We start from the raw sequence: 16,180 nt of genomic DNA, 5'->3' as shown, positions 1-16,180 counted from the left end.
CTAAAACACTGTGTTTTATAATTACAATACTGTGAATTCCCATGTTTGTTGCAATACCTTCCCAACTCCTATGGGAAACGAGGCCAGAAAAAAACATGAAAAAAATCAGAAAGAACTTAATCCTAATCGAACAACAGTATTAGACAGAAGTCAGAGCTAGAGTTACATGTCTTTTTTTGAGGACTGAAAGGTATTAATGAGGTTTTATAGTGTAGATGATAAGTTATACATGAAATCCACTTGATTTTTCTGTTATTTGGAGGTTTGCATGCTTCTTATGTTTTTCACTGAACATTTTTGGAATTTGAATAAAAGTTTATTGTTAGTAGTGGCAAAACAGTCTGCCAGAGGTGTTTGCAAAATCAGTCCTATTAAAACAATGTCATTCCAGCAGATGTGGTATAGAAAGCAGATGTTTGCTTATGTCTGTGCTCAAATCTATTTTCACGTATGAGGGGTAGGAAAGGCTACTCTTGGAACTCCTTATCATGAGTATCATTTGTCTACCACGACAAACTCTATCAAGAGTTAGAGAAATAGCAATCATGTTGAGGACGTTGTTTTTAAATACATTAAGTGCTCTAATAAAAAATCTTACTTGTCTCTAGAAAGATTTATGTTTGTCTTGAGCCTAAAGCCTGCCATTTTCACTTTCAGTCAAAACAAATGTTCTTATTTTTTATATAATGCTTTTTGCTTTTAGATCTGGATGCAGGTTACACATTAACACACATTCGTATACCCACAAAGCAGAATAAGTATCTGGGTCCATGCAAGAAGTGTGGAGTAGCTCTTTGTTTTAATTAAATAGTTAGTAGTTTGGAGTACCTGATAATAAATTATACGACATGTAGAATGTGTTTGCTGTAAGCTGTTTAAATGTTTACCAATGGACTTGTGATCTGTTTATTTGTGAAGAAATCAGATTAATTATTGTGATACCAAATGTTCTCTGCAGCACACGCTTTGCTCTCAAAATTAGATGTTGTAAAAATACATTAGGAATCCCTAAGTCAATATTGACCCAAGGCATCCGCCACAGGTTTTAGACAAATATATGCACAGCCACTCTACATTTAATCCATGTGCACATAATTAGCCATTTTTCTGAATTTTCAGTTTACCCAGAATAATTACTTCTGTTGTACGTTTGATGATGGTCAAAATTATTATAGAAGGATAGCATAAGTGTATTATACCTCTTCTTTCTGGTGACTGGGTGCCACATTAAAAACTTCTAAAAAGGAGAGTGAAGAAAGAGGGAAAATCTTTGTATGAGACATGATGAAATACTTTCAGAAATACTAAGAAAACGGCTTTTGTATACAATACTGTTTATGGTATCAGTGAAGGGTCATGTAAAATCAGTTCACTACTGCAGCCTGTTGACATCTGTAGGGTAAATATAGCCATAATTCAGATTTTCTTTGACCTGCATCAAGAAATGTTTATGATATATCCTTTATAACATTACTTTGAACAAAGTACAGAGAAGGTAACTGGAGACAAGATTACATTTGCACAGTTAAGCTACTGCAATCCTTCCTTAAAATATTATTTATGTTTGAGAGGTTTTAAGATGGTGGGTTTATTTACAGGTGCTGTTTACTTCTTAAATTAAAACAACAACATGATAGATAAGTGTCCCCATGTGAACTTAATGAGGTTCAACAAGTCTGAGTGCAAGGTGCTGGTTCGGGGCAATCCGAGACATGTTACAGACTGGGAGAAGAACTCATTGAGAGCAGCCTGGCAAGGAAGGACTTGCGGGTTCTGGTGGACAAAAAGCTCAACATGAGCCAGCAGTGTGCACTTGAAACTGTGGTGGTTTTACCCCACTGGGCAGCTGAACTCCAACACAACTGCTCTCACACTTCCACTCCTCAAAGGAAAAGGGGGAGAAAATATGATGGAAAGGGCTCAAGGGTTGATAGAAGGATGGGGGATCACTCACCAAGTATTGTCACAGGCAAAACAGACTCAGCATAGGGAGATTAATATAATTTATTGTCTATCACTAGCAGACTAGAACAGTGAGAATTAAAGCAAACTGAAAACAACTTCCCCTCATCCACCCTCTATATCCTCCCCCCAAACGGCTCAGGTGAACAGGGAGTGGGGGCTGTGGTCAGTCCCTGACGAACTGCTCCCACACGGCTCCGTACCACGGGGCCCATCCCCCAGGAGCAAACTGCTCCAGCACAGGTCCCCCACAGGCGGCAGCTCCCCCCAGGCCCCCTGCTCCTGCGTGGGCTCCTCTCCACGGGCTGCAGCTCCGGCCCGGGGCCTGCTCCTGCGGGGGCTCTCCATGGGCCGCCATGGTAATGGGTAATGTTAGGAGCCGTGTAGGCTAATGGGGATAGAGTGAGTGAAGTGCTGGAGTTTCTGAGTGCTCTGGGGACATCAGTATTGCCAAGGACACGTGGCTGGAGCAGATAATTGTATGGGGAATTTTAAGGTAGCTGTTGTTGGGAGCCTTAGATAGAACTTCAGATTTTTTCTATAACTGGTGGAGATACCACACATTGCATGGAAAAGACCAAAGTCATAAGTATAAAATGATCCTGCAACTCAGATACCCTCTGCCTGTTCAAGGGTTTTGGCCTCATCTCAGCCCACTGACATTTGTGTAAGGTGAGGCCATGCAGGTGCAGTGTTTATCCTCCTGTCCAGGGCCTCATGTTGGGTCAACATTGAAGCACTGCAGTGTACTGAACGCTCTTTGTTACTACCCCTTTCCATTGTGCTGTTATTTGTCCATAATGAGCAGCATGCTCTGGCAGCGTGGCCCGGGCTCTGTGCCACGTCACTGGCAGTGCAGGTCACTGTGTGTGTTTGCATGCAGTTGAATGAAAACTGAATTATTTCCTTTTTTTTTTTGTCACCGGTTACTTGTTCTCAAATGTAATGGAATTGCTTGCACACAAGAGACGGGTGTTTTTGGTACAACGTTTGTGGCGATGTCCTCAAGTGTTACGTATTTGTGTATGAAGTATGGTGATGGTATTTTTAGGTGTCCTACGGTAAGGCTGTGAAAACACAGCATCGATTTTTCGTCATTACATTACCTTGATATTCAGCTGTCACCATTAGTGAAAAAAATACTGCTCTGAACAAACAAATACTGAAAAAGATGAAGAAAAGAGTTCTACTCTCTTGTGTAAATAAGGTTTGTTGGCTTGCTGAAAATTGCTGTTAAGACTTCAGAATTCCTTCAGGAGTCTGTCGCTTTTCTTGTCAGTCCAAAACATCTGTAGACAAACTGCCATTCGTAAAGCATTTAGGAGGAGCAGAATATGGGAAGATACTTTGTGTTTTTAAAGGTAATTCTAAAAGCTGAATGATTATTTTGATTCCCTCTCTCACTTATTAAAAAATATGTGCTGAGTAATGAGGTAAGCTTAATGGGCAGATGTGTGCAGGCATTTTCAGCAACAGGGACTTTTATTTTCTTTTAAAAAAGGTTTAAATGAAGCCCTCTTGGCTCACTTGTGTCCTTTTGTATTTTACTTTATGATATAAATTTATAATTTATTCTGTACTTTTTACTGAACCGTTTGTAAAGATTTCGAAAGTGCAACTACAGTGTGTGTGACTTCTCTGTTTCTTTCTGTGTTGGATGTGTTGATAGAGTCGGTAGGATTTTCGCAGTAGTTGTGAAAATCATGACACCTTCCATTGCATTTCTGAAAAAAAAAGTTGTGTTTATTTACGTAATCTAGCATCCTGGTGGATCTCTTAGCCTTACCTCCAAATTTGTGGATGCCTTAGAAAAACTGGACTCAAACTCCATGTCTCTTCCTCAGTTCTGCACCTATTCAAGAACAGTGAACCTTATCTCAATAGAGTCCTTTGAGACCCAGTGATGAAAGCTTTATATAATAGCCATCACTCCCATTGTTAAACAAAAATATGCAAACAACATAAAGCTGTGAGAGATTTAGGGATTTTGGTGGAGAGGGCAGGATTAGAATTTATAATGATGTCGGGAAGAGACCAGAAAAATCAATATGGTCAGCGTTGGTAGGATTGCAGGACTTTTTCCCGTTGGGGCACAACACTTTTAAGGAGGTTACAGACTGATTAGGGGGTGAGTATTCAGAGAGGGGAATGAAAATGGTCAGAAAACGAGACTTACTTGGAATGACTGAATTTTTTTTTTTGCCCAACAAGTGCCTGACAGCGGCAAGTTGTCTGCTTGCAAACGTGAAAAAGATTGCCGCACAGAGGACAGGGCTTGTCTTCCTCTGTTTTGAACAGAATTAGAAATACCTGGTTTAAAATGATGCAAGAGATTTCTGCATTAGATTCGACATGAGGAAAAACGCAGTGGGAATTAGGATAATGAATTCTTGCAATATAGTATCAAGAAAGTTGCAGCTCTTCACAAAGAAGTCCTTTGAAAACCAGATTAGATAAGCAACTGTCAGAAGTAAAATAGGGACAGCTGATCATGCTTTGAAGGGCTGACTTCACAAAGTTTTTGCCAGCTTTATCCTACAATTTTTGTGAGAAAGCCATTTGAAACATATAGTTACATTCCTCTTCTTCTTCTTTTTCTTTTTTTTAAATTTAACAGACCAAAATTCCAAATATTAAAAAGAAAAATTCTGCATTATCTTGGCTAAATTTGATGAATTCAAAACTGAGGAGCTTGCATAAATTATTACCTTCCTTGCTGAGTAAGCATGGTTTAAAAAATGGAAGCATTTGAGAAGAGGATGATATACTTCTATGCTCTCCCCAGAGATTAAGCTCTGTCCCATTAAAAAGATTATGAAAAGAAGTCACAGTCATTTGCATTTCTGTAACATTTACCAGGTTACACCCTGGTGAGCTCCTAAGACGCCTCCTGACAGCGGGGCTTCGGGCCCTTTTGAGGCTGATTCCATGTAGCTTCTGTTTAATTGACAGTAAGTGGAACAGGAGTCCTCTCCACATCCAGTCTAAGAGGTACTAAAATTAAATTCCACCAAATATGCAAATACTATCATTTGATTCCTCTGTCTTCTTTCTCACAAATATTTGATCAGCGGTATAATAATGAGCAATGAAACTACGGTTCTGATCAACTTCACTCAGTGCAAGTTTTTTATAAAATGAGAATTTTGGCATGTGGTGGACTATGACAGTGACGGCATTCTCCCTTTCTTAGTGCTTATGGGCAGGCCATGGGAGAAAGTAACAAGAAGAGTAAGGTAGTTTGTTAAATGAAGGTGAAAAATGTATACAGAAAATTATTGTACCATGTTTCTAATTCAGCTCAGTATCTTGCAAAATTATTTTTTGTGTGTCTATTTCCCTATTTGTTTTGTTGTTAATTAGTGGTTTTACCTGAGATTAACTTTAAATAATGTAGCCTAAATTGACTACTGATAGTATTAATTTAAGCATACAATAGAATATTCTATCAGTAATTTGACAAATGATTTTTACAAATCAATAGTTCTTTCTTTGGTTGCCTAATAGGACTTGTGCAGTGTTACTTGAATTTGTTGTTGATTAATTTCCTTCTCTAATTATATTTGTTATTTTTTTTCATGCATGTTAAAAAATGCTAGTTCTGCTAGTGTATATATAAATAAGTTCCATTTGCTTCCTTCTTGTCCAGGTATGCACTATTGCCTTCCTAAGGCATTACATGTACCTAATTTGCATTATTGAAAAAAAAAAAAACGTTCTTTTCCTAACCTTTCCGTGGTGTTAATCCATTCTCTTGTTCTGATATCAGAATATTCAAACCAATTGGTAAATAGTGCAATGAATAATATAATTTAGTATATCTCCTTATAATATAATGCAGTGAATATAGTTTTTATTACAGTATTTTTTTTATAATTACATAAAACATGTCCTAAAGGAACGAGTAATATAATTTGAACTATAAATTTCTTCAGTTCTTTTTTTAGAGAAAGAGAAGTTGCATGCATTTTTAGATTTTAAAAGCCTAGGCAATAAAATAGCTCTATGTTGCTGTAGACAAAAATTTATGTCACAGGAGATGCCTGCACACAGGCTATTCCTGCTAGCTGTGAATAGTTCATATCTTCTTAAAACCCTTGTAATTAAAGAGATATTTTTGTATCTTATTATATTTGATATTCCAGTCAAACAAATATTTTTGTCCTTCTGAAAAAGAATATATTGTAAAAAACAACAAAAAAAAGTAATCCTTCTCCTTTGTCTCTAAAGACGTCTTTACAAAATGAAATTGATTGCTTTGGAAAAATTAGGGATTGCAAATTACTGCATCCTGAAGTGCATTAATCAACACAGTCACTTATTATATATTTAAAAAGAAAGAAAATTTTGAGAAGCAATCGCTTATTTCATTGGGACATTATCTCAACTTGTTGCAACGTGTGTAAATATTTTGGGAAAGGACTAAATTGGACGTGCTCACCGAAATAACTTGAATAATTACATAATGATTTAATTAGCTATATATTTTAATCGAAACCCCAAACAAAAAAGACTGACTTCTTCACTTGGGGAAGTGGATAAAATGTAGAATTGACAACAAGAAAATAAAAAAATTGATGGGGAAAACTTTAAAAATATTTCTCCCTTGTTTTGTGGTTGGCTGGTACTTCTGAGAAATTAGCTCACCAGAGAACATAATAGGCACCATCTTTTCCTTGACCTTTGGTTCTTTCTCTTCAGGGGCAGATAGCTTAATTTACATTCCGGAAAGTAGGCCACTTCCAAAAAGATGCTGACCACTATGTTCAGATGACTACTCCGTGCACTGTATATATAAACTGTTGTTTTTCCTAAGTGCCATCGAAGAGGGAGTTGCTGCCTCAAGTTTTTTTTGTAGTGAACCGAGTGACGCTGTGTAAGAAAATATATATAAAAAAAAATGCAACAGACTTAACATGCTGGCTGTGATGTAGTGGCACCCCCATGTCAAACACACCATGGAGCAGTGCTCTCCTCTATGCATAGTTCATGAGTTCTGACCGAGCTGATTGCTGCTGTCTTTCTCCGTATCAGGACCATCTTCCTCCTTACGAAGAGTAGGAGATAGGTTGGTTGTTCAAAGCAGATCATCTTTAGGTTGAGATACCTGAAGTGAGGATGTTTCTGCAGAGAGCTGTATTTTTTTATGGGGTGACTCTTCTGCAGGAACGGTACAAAGAGACTGAGGAATAGCATTGGTCATAAAATAGCAGAATGTGGGAGACCCTGGATGGGTTCAAAGGGAGGTTTCGGTACTGGAGGCGAGAGCTTTTACAGCACTAGGGAGCATGTCATTGACAGGTGAATCAAATGCGGTCGTACAGTGCACACTGGAAAAGGAAATGGATGTAGCTGACCGGGAGCATACAGATTGCTTTGAAGTAGGGACCTTTATTTGTCTTAGTTTATTAAAACTTAGAAATGGCACTTTTTTATGGTCATTTAGAAGATATATTTGGTCAAGATGATAATTGCTTCGTAACCACGACTCTTAAAACTGTTACAGCAACTCCGAGCCAATATGAGAGAGATGGAGAAACTTTGTTTGCGAGTCCGACAGGAAGACATCCCTGTTCTGCAGAGAATGATAAATCCAGTGAAAGAGGAAGCTTCATCTGCCATAAGGGACTTCCTACAGCTCCATTCTGAATCTGCAGAAGAACTTAAAAGGCAACTAGAAGGGCAGGAGGATGGTTCTTTAACCAGATCTGTAACTGTAGGAGGAGGTAGGAGAATTTCATCTCTGTATCTATTGTATCTGTATTGTTGTATCCAGTGAGCATTTTCTGACCAGATGCGAATGAAGTAAACTTAAGAGAGATCAGTTGAATAATAATAGTTAATCAAGAAGTAGATTTTCTTTCCCTACACCACACTTTTCTCATGACCTGTTGAGTTTTGATAAGTGGAGGACACTCTAATTAAGTGTCTTAAGAAACAGAGTAGGCGTGGCCTTCCATGAAGAAGATCCCATAGCCTTGGATCTTGAAATTGGAGACCGTTCCTAAGAAGAACACTTTGTGTTTCACTGTAGCTTGACTTCTTTGCCGCCCATGCAAATCACTTAATCATGTGCAAGTAATCATTCAGGCCATTTTCATTGAATCAGTGCTTTCAACATCGAAAAGAAAACAATTTTTATATGACAGAAATTATGATATGCCACTGCTGAAATGTGTGGAAAGGTGGACCAAGTCTATATATAAAGGAGAATATCTCTTCCTGTAGCATTTAATCTTGGTAACTGACAAGAAAGCAGAAAATATTATAAATCTGTTGAAATAAAAGATTTTGAAAACACACTATAGAACAAACAAATCAGACGTTTGCTGTTTTTCCCTCCTTTCCATACAAAACGTCTTTCATTCTTTGTTGTACCATTCTGTCTTCAGGGGAAGCACGCACTATGCTCTGGCACTGGCTAGCATTCTCTGCTAATAATCTGTGAGAAAGTTGATTATGTAAGAATTAAATCCTTCTACATAATAGTAATTAGATTGATTGTTGCAGTAGCAACATTGTTTAAAGTTGTTTGGAAATGTCATGTCTTTAAAAGTGAAAGTATTTTCAGTCAATGTCATTGTAGAAGAACCTGCCATCCCATTTTATTTCATGGCCCTTCTTGTTGCTATATAAAGAACTACAGGGACTGTTTCAAGTGTAATTAACAAGCAAGGAATTCTAACAGGGAGAAAAGTGGATTTGGAAGACTGGGCTTGGTTTTGAGAACATCAGGTGTAGTATCAGGAAGTGTTATGAAAGTCAAATTATATCAAATATGCAATTCATATATTCTTAACAGACCAGTAAAAAAGATTGAATAAGCTTTTGACATATGAATTTTGCCTGCTCTCAGCGCCTTCGCTGTCTTTTAGCTTTCAGATATTGTGAACTGATTATTCAGGAGTTTATCCTTCGTGGGTTTCCAAGTCTGGCTATTTGCTGCATCCTCCCCCTCCTCCAAAAAAAGGAAGATAACTTAGTTATTCTCTTGCAGTCCTCCAGGATCCCCTTAGTACTCTCCACAAGTTCTCAGAAATATTTGAACTTTCAGCGATTGTTTCTTAAATACTCAAGAATGAATTTCATCAGACCCTCAGGACTTGAAAGCATCTAGATCATCTAAATATTTTTAACCTGTTCTCTTTATGTTTCAGCCTATCTTTTTTGTTTGCTTGTTTTCCTTCTTGTTAAAATTAATTGCATCAAGTATCAGATTACAGCTTCCTTTTTTGTGTAAGGACTGACTTCATCTTTCTCTGGGTCATCATTCTTTCTTTACCTGGCACTGCACCTACTTATACCTCCTTTGTCTTCCTCTGATTTTAATGGCATTCATGAAAACTGCCTTGCTACCATTTATGCCCTTGGTAGTTGTAATTTATTTGTGTCTTAGTCTTTCTGATATTAACCTTCCACATTTATATTATTGTTTTGTACTCATATTAGTTGTCTCAAAGTCTTGACATCCAGGGTACTGAAGAGTTCTTGCTGAATTCATAATTCTTTCCTATGTTATACGTTTTCCTCTGTGTCGGGACAATTTGCTGTTATCTTCAGTATAGTCTGTTTTATCAGTGTCTGCCAGCTCGTCTACATTCTTTTATCCTTTAGGAACTTCTTCCCCATAACTTCTATTAATCCATTTGCTGAATTTGTTAATACTTCTTTTGTGGGGAGCTCATTGTCTTTGGTCTTACTCTAAGGTTTTAGAATGGTGAATTCTTGTATTCAGTGATCCCCATCATCCGTATTAGCCATCGCTTCCAGGCTCTTTGTGAGCTCTTCTGTGTTACAATCAGAATAAAATTTAAAACACCTGTTCTCTCGGTAACTTTCTGCAGTTGTCCTCAGTACATTCTGGTATTTTATTGGAAAGGCCTTGTCCTGGCTTATTGCTTTTCTAACAGTTACATGGATGGCAAACGGGAACTACAGTTTAATTTCGAAGAACAGGACTGTTTTGTTTTGTTTTGTTTTTTTTTTAAATCTAAGATACCTTTAAAATATGGAGGAAATTGAGCGTAACCACACTTTAAAAAGAAAAGAAGTTGATCGTATAGATTGGGATGAGAAGAACAGAAAAATATTACTGGAATGACATGCTCCTACATGTAAGCTGAAGAATACAGAAATAGCTCATCCCATTTAAAGTGAAACATACAGTCAGGCAGACAACTAAATATAATTATACAGGTTTTTTTTAAAAAGTTTGCCTGACTGTGAAAGCAGCTCTGTTGAATTGCTAACACAGATGCAATATATTGCCTATTCTTTCGTGCTTAGAGGCTGCAGTCCTGAAAGCAAATCTTGGCTGCTGATCTTAATCAAAGGAGCTTCAGTATGCCCATTCTTTGTAGCATGTTGCTTCCCATCTGGTGGGGAAGTAAGGAGTTTACAAATTCAGATTGCCCATTTAGAAGGCATGTCAGCGAAATGATGTAGTTCCTTCCCCCCCTTCACCATCCTCAGCTCAGATCCAATAGAAATGGAATTTAATTGCATTTTAAGCAAATATTAACAAAAGGTCAGGTTCTACTCTTAAAATTACTGAAGTCTTTTAACCAGCATATTGAATCTTGCAGAGCATTAGATTTTTATCTTGAGTATAATGAGGTGCGAAGCTGCTCTTTGAAATCTTGCAGAGGTGTTTTGTATTACTGCATTTCTGTGGAGATGCTGTAAGTGAAACTGGTGCAGTCACTTCCACTCTCAGTTCTATTAAAATTGGTTAGACTTGATAAAACATGAAGTTGTGAATATAAATTTCTTACTCATACTTTCAGCCCAAATGTTACTTTACCTTTTTTTTTACCCTTCTTAATCTTTACTTTAGATCTTTGAAGTGAGAGAAGAATTTTCTTGAGGATGTTTCTTTTCAGTAATTTTTAGCTATTAGAAAATGACAACAGTGTAATCTGACTGAAAACTTAAGTTCTCCTGGTTGTGTGCCATTCAAATCTTCAGTATTATGTATGTATTTTTAGGAATGTGCTCTTCTGCAGTAGGTCAGCATAGCTTATTAAGGACAAACCAGAGCAGGGAACATAATTTGTAAGGAGGCAAATTTGCTTAATGAGTTTTTTGGTGTTTTTTTGATTTTTGAATTATGAATACTTTAATTTCAATCACCTTAGCATGCATGTGGCTGATTAGGGAAGAGTACGCTTTTCTTGGTAGAAGAAACTGGATTTTGAAATAGGATTGTGAATGATTGAAATGGAATAAAATACTCAAAACCAATGTTAAATGTCAGAATATTTAGCAAAATTGGTTTATCCAAAAATGCATACACTTTGATACGGGATTAACTATATTGAAAAGGGAAAAGGAGTATTTTAGAACTGCTTATATATCATTAGTTATGACTGGCGAGGTATGCTGTGCTGAGTGCACCCCAAAAAAAGGGCCAGCCATACCCTGGGGTGCACCGGGCATGGCATGGCTACCTGGTCAGGGGAAGGGACTGTCCTGCTCTGCTCTGCGCTGGTGCAGCCTCACCTCGAGTATGGTGTGCAGATTTGGGCACAACACTATAAAAAGGACATAAATCTATTAGAGAGCATCCAAAGGAGGGCTGTGAAGATGCTGAAGGGCCTGGAGGGGAAGACCCATGAGGAGCAGCTGAGGCCCCTTGGTTTGCCCAGCCCAGAGCAGAGCAGGCTGAGGGGAGGCCTCATGGCGGCCTGCAGCTCCCTCACGAGGGGAGCGGAGGGGTAGGCGCTGAGCTCTGCTCTCTGGGGACAGCGACAGGACCCGAGGGAATGGCATGGAGCTGGGACAGGGGAGGGTCAGGCTGGGTGTTAGGGAAAGGTTCTGCACCCAGAGGGTGGTCGGGCACTGGGACAGGCTCCCCAGGGCAGTGGTCACAGCACCGAGCCCGCTGGAGTTCAAGAAGCGTTTGGACAATGCTCTCAGACACAGGGCCTGATTTTTGGCTGGTCCTGTGTGGAGCCAGGAGTTGGACTCAGTGATCCTTGTGGGTCCCTTCCTACTCAGGATGTTCTGTGATTCTATGACTGTAATTAATCTGATGTTATAGATCAAAAATATGTTCTGGAAGAATAGGTGGTGACTGTAAAATCTAAAGTGCCTTCTGTGTCTGGATTTTTAAAGGAAGAGGGGTAAAGATAATTAGAAAGAAAAACAAGGCCCACATAAAACACTACATCACTTACTCTACCCTTGTTGCTCTGCTTTTCTGTGTATTTAGTAACTATAGCTGAGTATCGGCTTCAGTGTTAGAACTGTATTGATCTGAGAGTAGTAAGCTTTGGTCCTTGCTGTATTTTGAGATACTAGGATAAAAATGTTGAGAAATGGACAAATGTAATGAAAATGCATCATTTTTATTTTATCTTAATTCCATGAATAAGCATGCTCTATTACTGAATTTTTATCAAGAAATATTAATTTATTTTCCATTGTTTGTATCTGTTGCAGTAACAGTCATATAATATTATTACAGTACCTTGGCACATTCATTGTTTCAAAGGAAGACTTCAATGTAATATTTACACTTTAATACTGTTAGAACTATCTAACCAGTCTTCCCTCCGTTAAGCTTTGATACTAACCTCCCAAGAAAGTAAACATCAGTGTCCTGTTAAAGTAGCTGTCTTCCTTCAGAAATTGTAGTTGTCTAAATTAGCATGATCTTTGCACCGTGTTTACATACATACATACGTTCTCCAGCCTGCCTTTCATACTCTCAAGCTATTCCTTAATCCTTGCTTATGATAAGCCAAACTTGTTATTCTTAATTACCACTGAATTACTTGTCCATAAATATTCACTTGTCCATTACAGCCGTAATGGCTCAAGGCAGGGCTCTTTGACTGGAGGAGGTATGTGCGTCTCTGTTCATTATATCTGCTTTCCCCATTTTTTTCCACAGTCTTTTACATTCAATCCAGTTGATTTAGAAAGGAAGATGCTTAAGAATATCCCCTTTACGCTGCTGAGCTTTAAATGTTTGCCATCCTTGCAGTACTGTTACGCAGTGGGACAGAGCACTAAATGTTTGGCAGCACATTGCCTAGTTCTCACTGCTTTTACTTCAAGAACTTTTTCCTCTGGCTACTTTTAGACCCAAATGACTGACAATCTAACTGGTAGCATAAAAATCAATCATAAAATAAATAATTGTCCAGCTTTGGAAGTGAGGTGTTTTTATGTATTGTATGTAAATGAAGGTTTTGTCCCAAGCTGTGTTATTCTGTAAACTTTTAAAGCTCAGCTGATATAAAAGCAATTAACTGGGCCTAAATTCAGCAGTGTAATTTCTTCATCATTCTCAGAACCGATTGTGAAAGTGCGCTGTTAGAAATGGACCCGTTTCTTTGGCAATAATTTCCTTTTAAGAAACTGTGTAGTGCTGTGAGTGAGACTTTTCCCAATGTGAGAGTTTTCAGGGCTGTTGTTAAGCTTGAATTAGATCAAATAGCAATTTATTGATGAGAAACATTAAGAGTGAGAAAACTTGCTTGTGTCACCTTCAGTCTGATCAAGTGCATTTATTTGTAAACATCATGTTTTTCATTCAGAAACTTTATATAACACGGAAGTGAAGGATGGGTCCCAAAGTTTAATCCAGATGTATTCTCCCCTTCCTGAAATACCTCAGAATGAAAATGCAGCTGAGTCCTGGGAAACTTTAGAAGAGGTATGCTGGAACTCCCTTACAGCTACCTTGATGTTCTTGTTTTCAGCAACTATTACAAAATAACATTTGGTTTTTTATTTGTAGGACTTGATTCAGCTTAGCCAGTTGGTGACTGAATTTTCTGTGTTAGTCAACGTAAGTATTAATTCTGCATTCTCTATTAGATAGAAACTTGTAAAAAATAAAATAAAAAGAGTGAATGGATAACACCTAGATGGGAAACAAAAGATGAGCAACACTTCTGTCCATAATCTGAACCCAGACCGAGCTAGCTGTCTCTGGATAACAACAGAACAGCAGAATGACACTAAGTGAATTTATTCAGTCCAATATTAAACAAATTGAGATTTCAAAATCCTAGTTGCTGTCAGGAACTTCAGGGAGATGCCCATCACTGAGCGAAGGCAGAGCAGTGTCCCCACAGTTAGCTGAGGTGCCTGCATAAAGCTCCTGTCTTTGCTACTTGGGACCCATGGTAAACATGCATCTGGTTTCAAAGCCTGAGCGTTTGATGCTTTCCAAAGTGGTAGCTGGTCCATATAATTATTACAAGTTATCTAGCACTAAATTGAAAGGTTTTCTTTTGGTTTTCAAGTAGTATCAGAAGAGAAATGTTCAGAAGCGTTAGTTTAACACGCATAACTGCCCGTTATGGTTAGAAAACAAATAGCTCTTCCTTCAGTGAGCTGTTGCTACAAATATGTTCCTGGTTGCCCTGTTCATTCAGAATCTGTCAAGGTAAAATTCTGAGGAGACGGTACTCTTTTATTTCAGCACTAGTGATGGTAATTACTCCTAAATTCTCATCACCAGAGCAACAGCTGATGTTCTGGCCAATGCCCCTTGCCATGCGCTGAACCTCAGAGGAAACACTGCAGTGCCAATTCATTCTTAACATTTCTAATTGTAATCACGAGGACAGACTTCAACAGACCTCACTGCACAGGTTGGATGCTTTCCAGGAACTTTTAATCTCTGAACTGGGAGTACTAGGAAAAGTCTGAAGATTCCCTCACCACTACAGTAACCTTTCTTTACCTTTATAAACGTGGCTTTCAAATGGTTTGCACCTTTGTCACCCCCAGTTAGTTCTCAATGTTTAATTCTTCCTTTGCTAACAGGAATTTAGACAGTTCTCATCTGCTCGGAGAGTCGTGTAATCTCCTTGCCCTTGGGTTAGGTGGGATAGGTGAGATAGCTTTTATCCTTTCTGCCGAACCTGTGCTACTTCACATACAAGATTGGTTAGGCTGGAAAGGGACAGATTTTTTTATTTTTTTTTTTAGTAGCCTGTTCCAGGAGTGGGCTTTGCACAGAACCAGCATTAGCTATACTAGCAAGTGTCTGGAGTGTTTGATGGCGTGGATTAGATGGTAGATGAAGATACCAAAGCCGGTCTCAGCAGTTTCTGAATTAGAAAGAGGAAAAAGTTCCGAATGCCTTTTATTGTAGGTGAACATTAGCCATGTCATTATTCTGTAGCATAAAATAGCCTGAGTGCTGCTGAGACTAAAATAAGAACAAAGAAACCCACAAAACCCTCTGTCTTCTGAGGGAAACTGCAGGGGAATCTGACTGCGTCTAGAGAAAGGATGGATATAGTATTTTTTTTTTTAAAGTGAAAGAACAGTGACATATAGAGCAGTAGCAAGTATATTTTCAGTAGCCACTATCATATTTGTAAAGTTAAGTCGCTGTTTTATAATGTCGTACTTAAAGATTTTTATTTAGATTTCTCGGTATTGTATAGCGCTTTGTTTGCTGGAATTGGTACTGATCTTACAAATGCTATCTATATAATTTTTTTTGAACATGAAGCTCAGCAGGAAACGAAAATGCTAGTTTGGATTGTTTTGCCCTTTGGAATGCAAGTTCATCTATTCACAGGAAAGATTTAGAAATCATATGTTATGGGTTGTTTTCTCTAACAGTAGCAACACATTGTGTAATACTCGCACCGTATTATTACTTGATAGTTAAGCTTTTTTTAAAGCAAGTTTGTATTTTCAGCACAGTTTATCAGATACTATTAATGAACCACCATTAAGGCTGCATGGCTACAGTGTGTGGCAGATGAAAGCGGCTGTGGGGCCCTGATTACAGGCATTAAAATGGTGTGTATTGGCCCACTGCTGCTTCCCAGCAGGCTACCTCACTCATAATTCCTTTGCATCTAGTCTCAGCAGGAGAAGATTGACAGGATTGAAGACCATGTCAACAGCGCTGCTGTGAATACTGAAGAGGGAACCAAAAACTTGAGGAAGGTAGGGATCTGCTCCTGCTGGTGAATCAATGGTACTCTGCCTCCCAGCAATCCTCTGTATTAACCCCATTGATCTGCCATCTTTAATGCTGAGGGAGCCAGCAATTAAGGAAATAAGGAAGAAATGGCCCACAGGTAGCAGGGAAAAAAAAATCAATCTCTTGTAATTTTCTATCACATCCAGGCTACTAGAAAATACCTTTTTTTTTTTTTTCTGCAAGTCACATTATACGATATTCTGATGCTACTTTGGTGCACCTGCAAGACAAGAGCACTCAGCGATTGGCTCA

The 16,180-nt window shown here is 38.3% G+C and overlaps 1 protein-coding gene across 2 annotated transcripts in view; it reads left to right on the top strand.

Annotated features, from left to right (window-relative positions):
- The window catches only part of STX17 (syntaxin 17), a 33,660-nt gene that overhangs the window by 14,182 nt on the left and 3,298 nt on the right, over positions 1 to 16,180 (top strand). For both annotated transcript variants that reach the window (XM_080582812.1, XM_080582811.1), the window contains exons 4-7: positions 7,469 to 7,688; positions 13,509 to 13,627; positions 13,712 to 13,762; positions 15,805 to 15,891. In XM_080582812.1, coding sequence (XP_080438938.1) covers positions 7,469 to 7,688; positions 13,509 to 13,627; positions 13,712 to 13,762; positions 15,805 to 15,891 — 477 coding nt within the window. The remainder of the gene's footprint in view (positions 1 to 7,468; positions 7,689 to 13,508; positions 13,628 to 13,711; positions 13,763 to 15,804; positions 15,892 to 16,180) is intronic.

The sequence above is a fragment of the Anser brachyrhynchus genome, assembly GCF_964034855.1.
Source record: "Anser brachyrhynchus genome assembly, chromosome: 2".
Taxonomy (NCBI): domain Eukaryota; kingdom Metazoa; phylum Chordata; class Aves; order Anseriformes; family Anatidae; genus Anser; species Anser brachyrhynchus.
The sequence above is the reverse complement of the archived record's forward strand: the minus strand, read 5'-3'. Positions and strand labels throughout refer to the sequence as shown.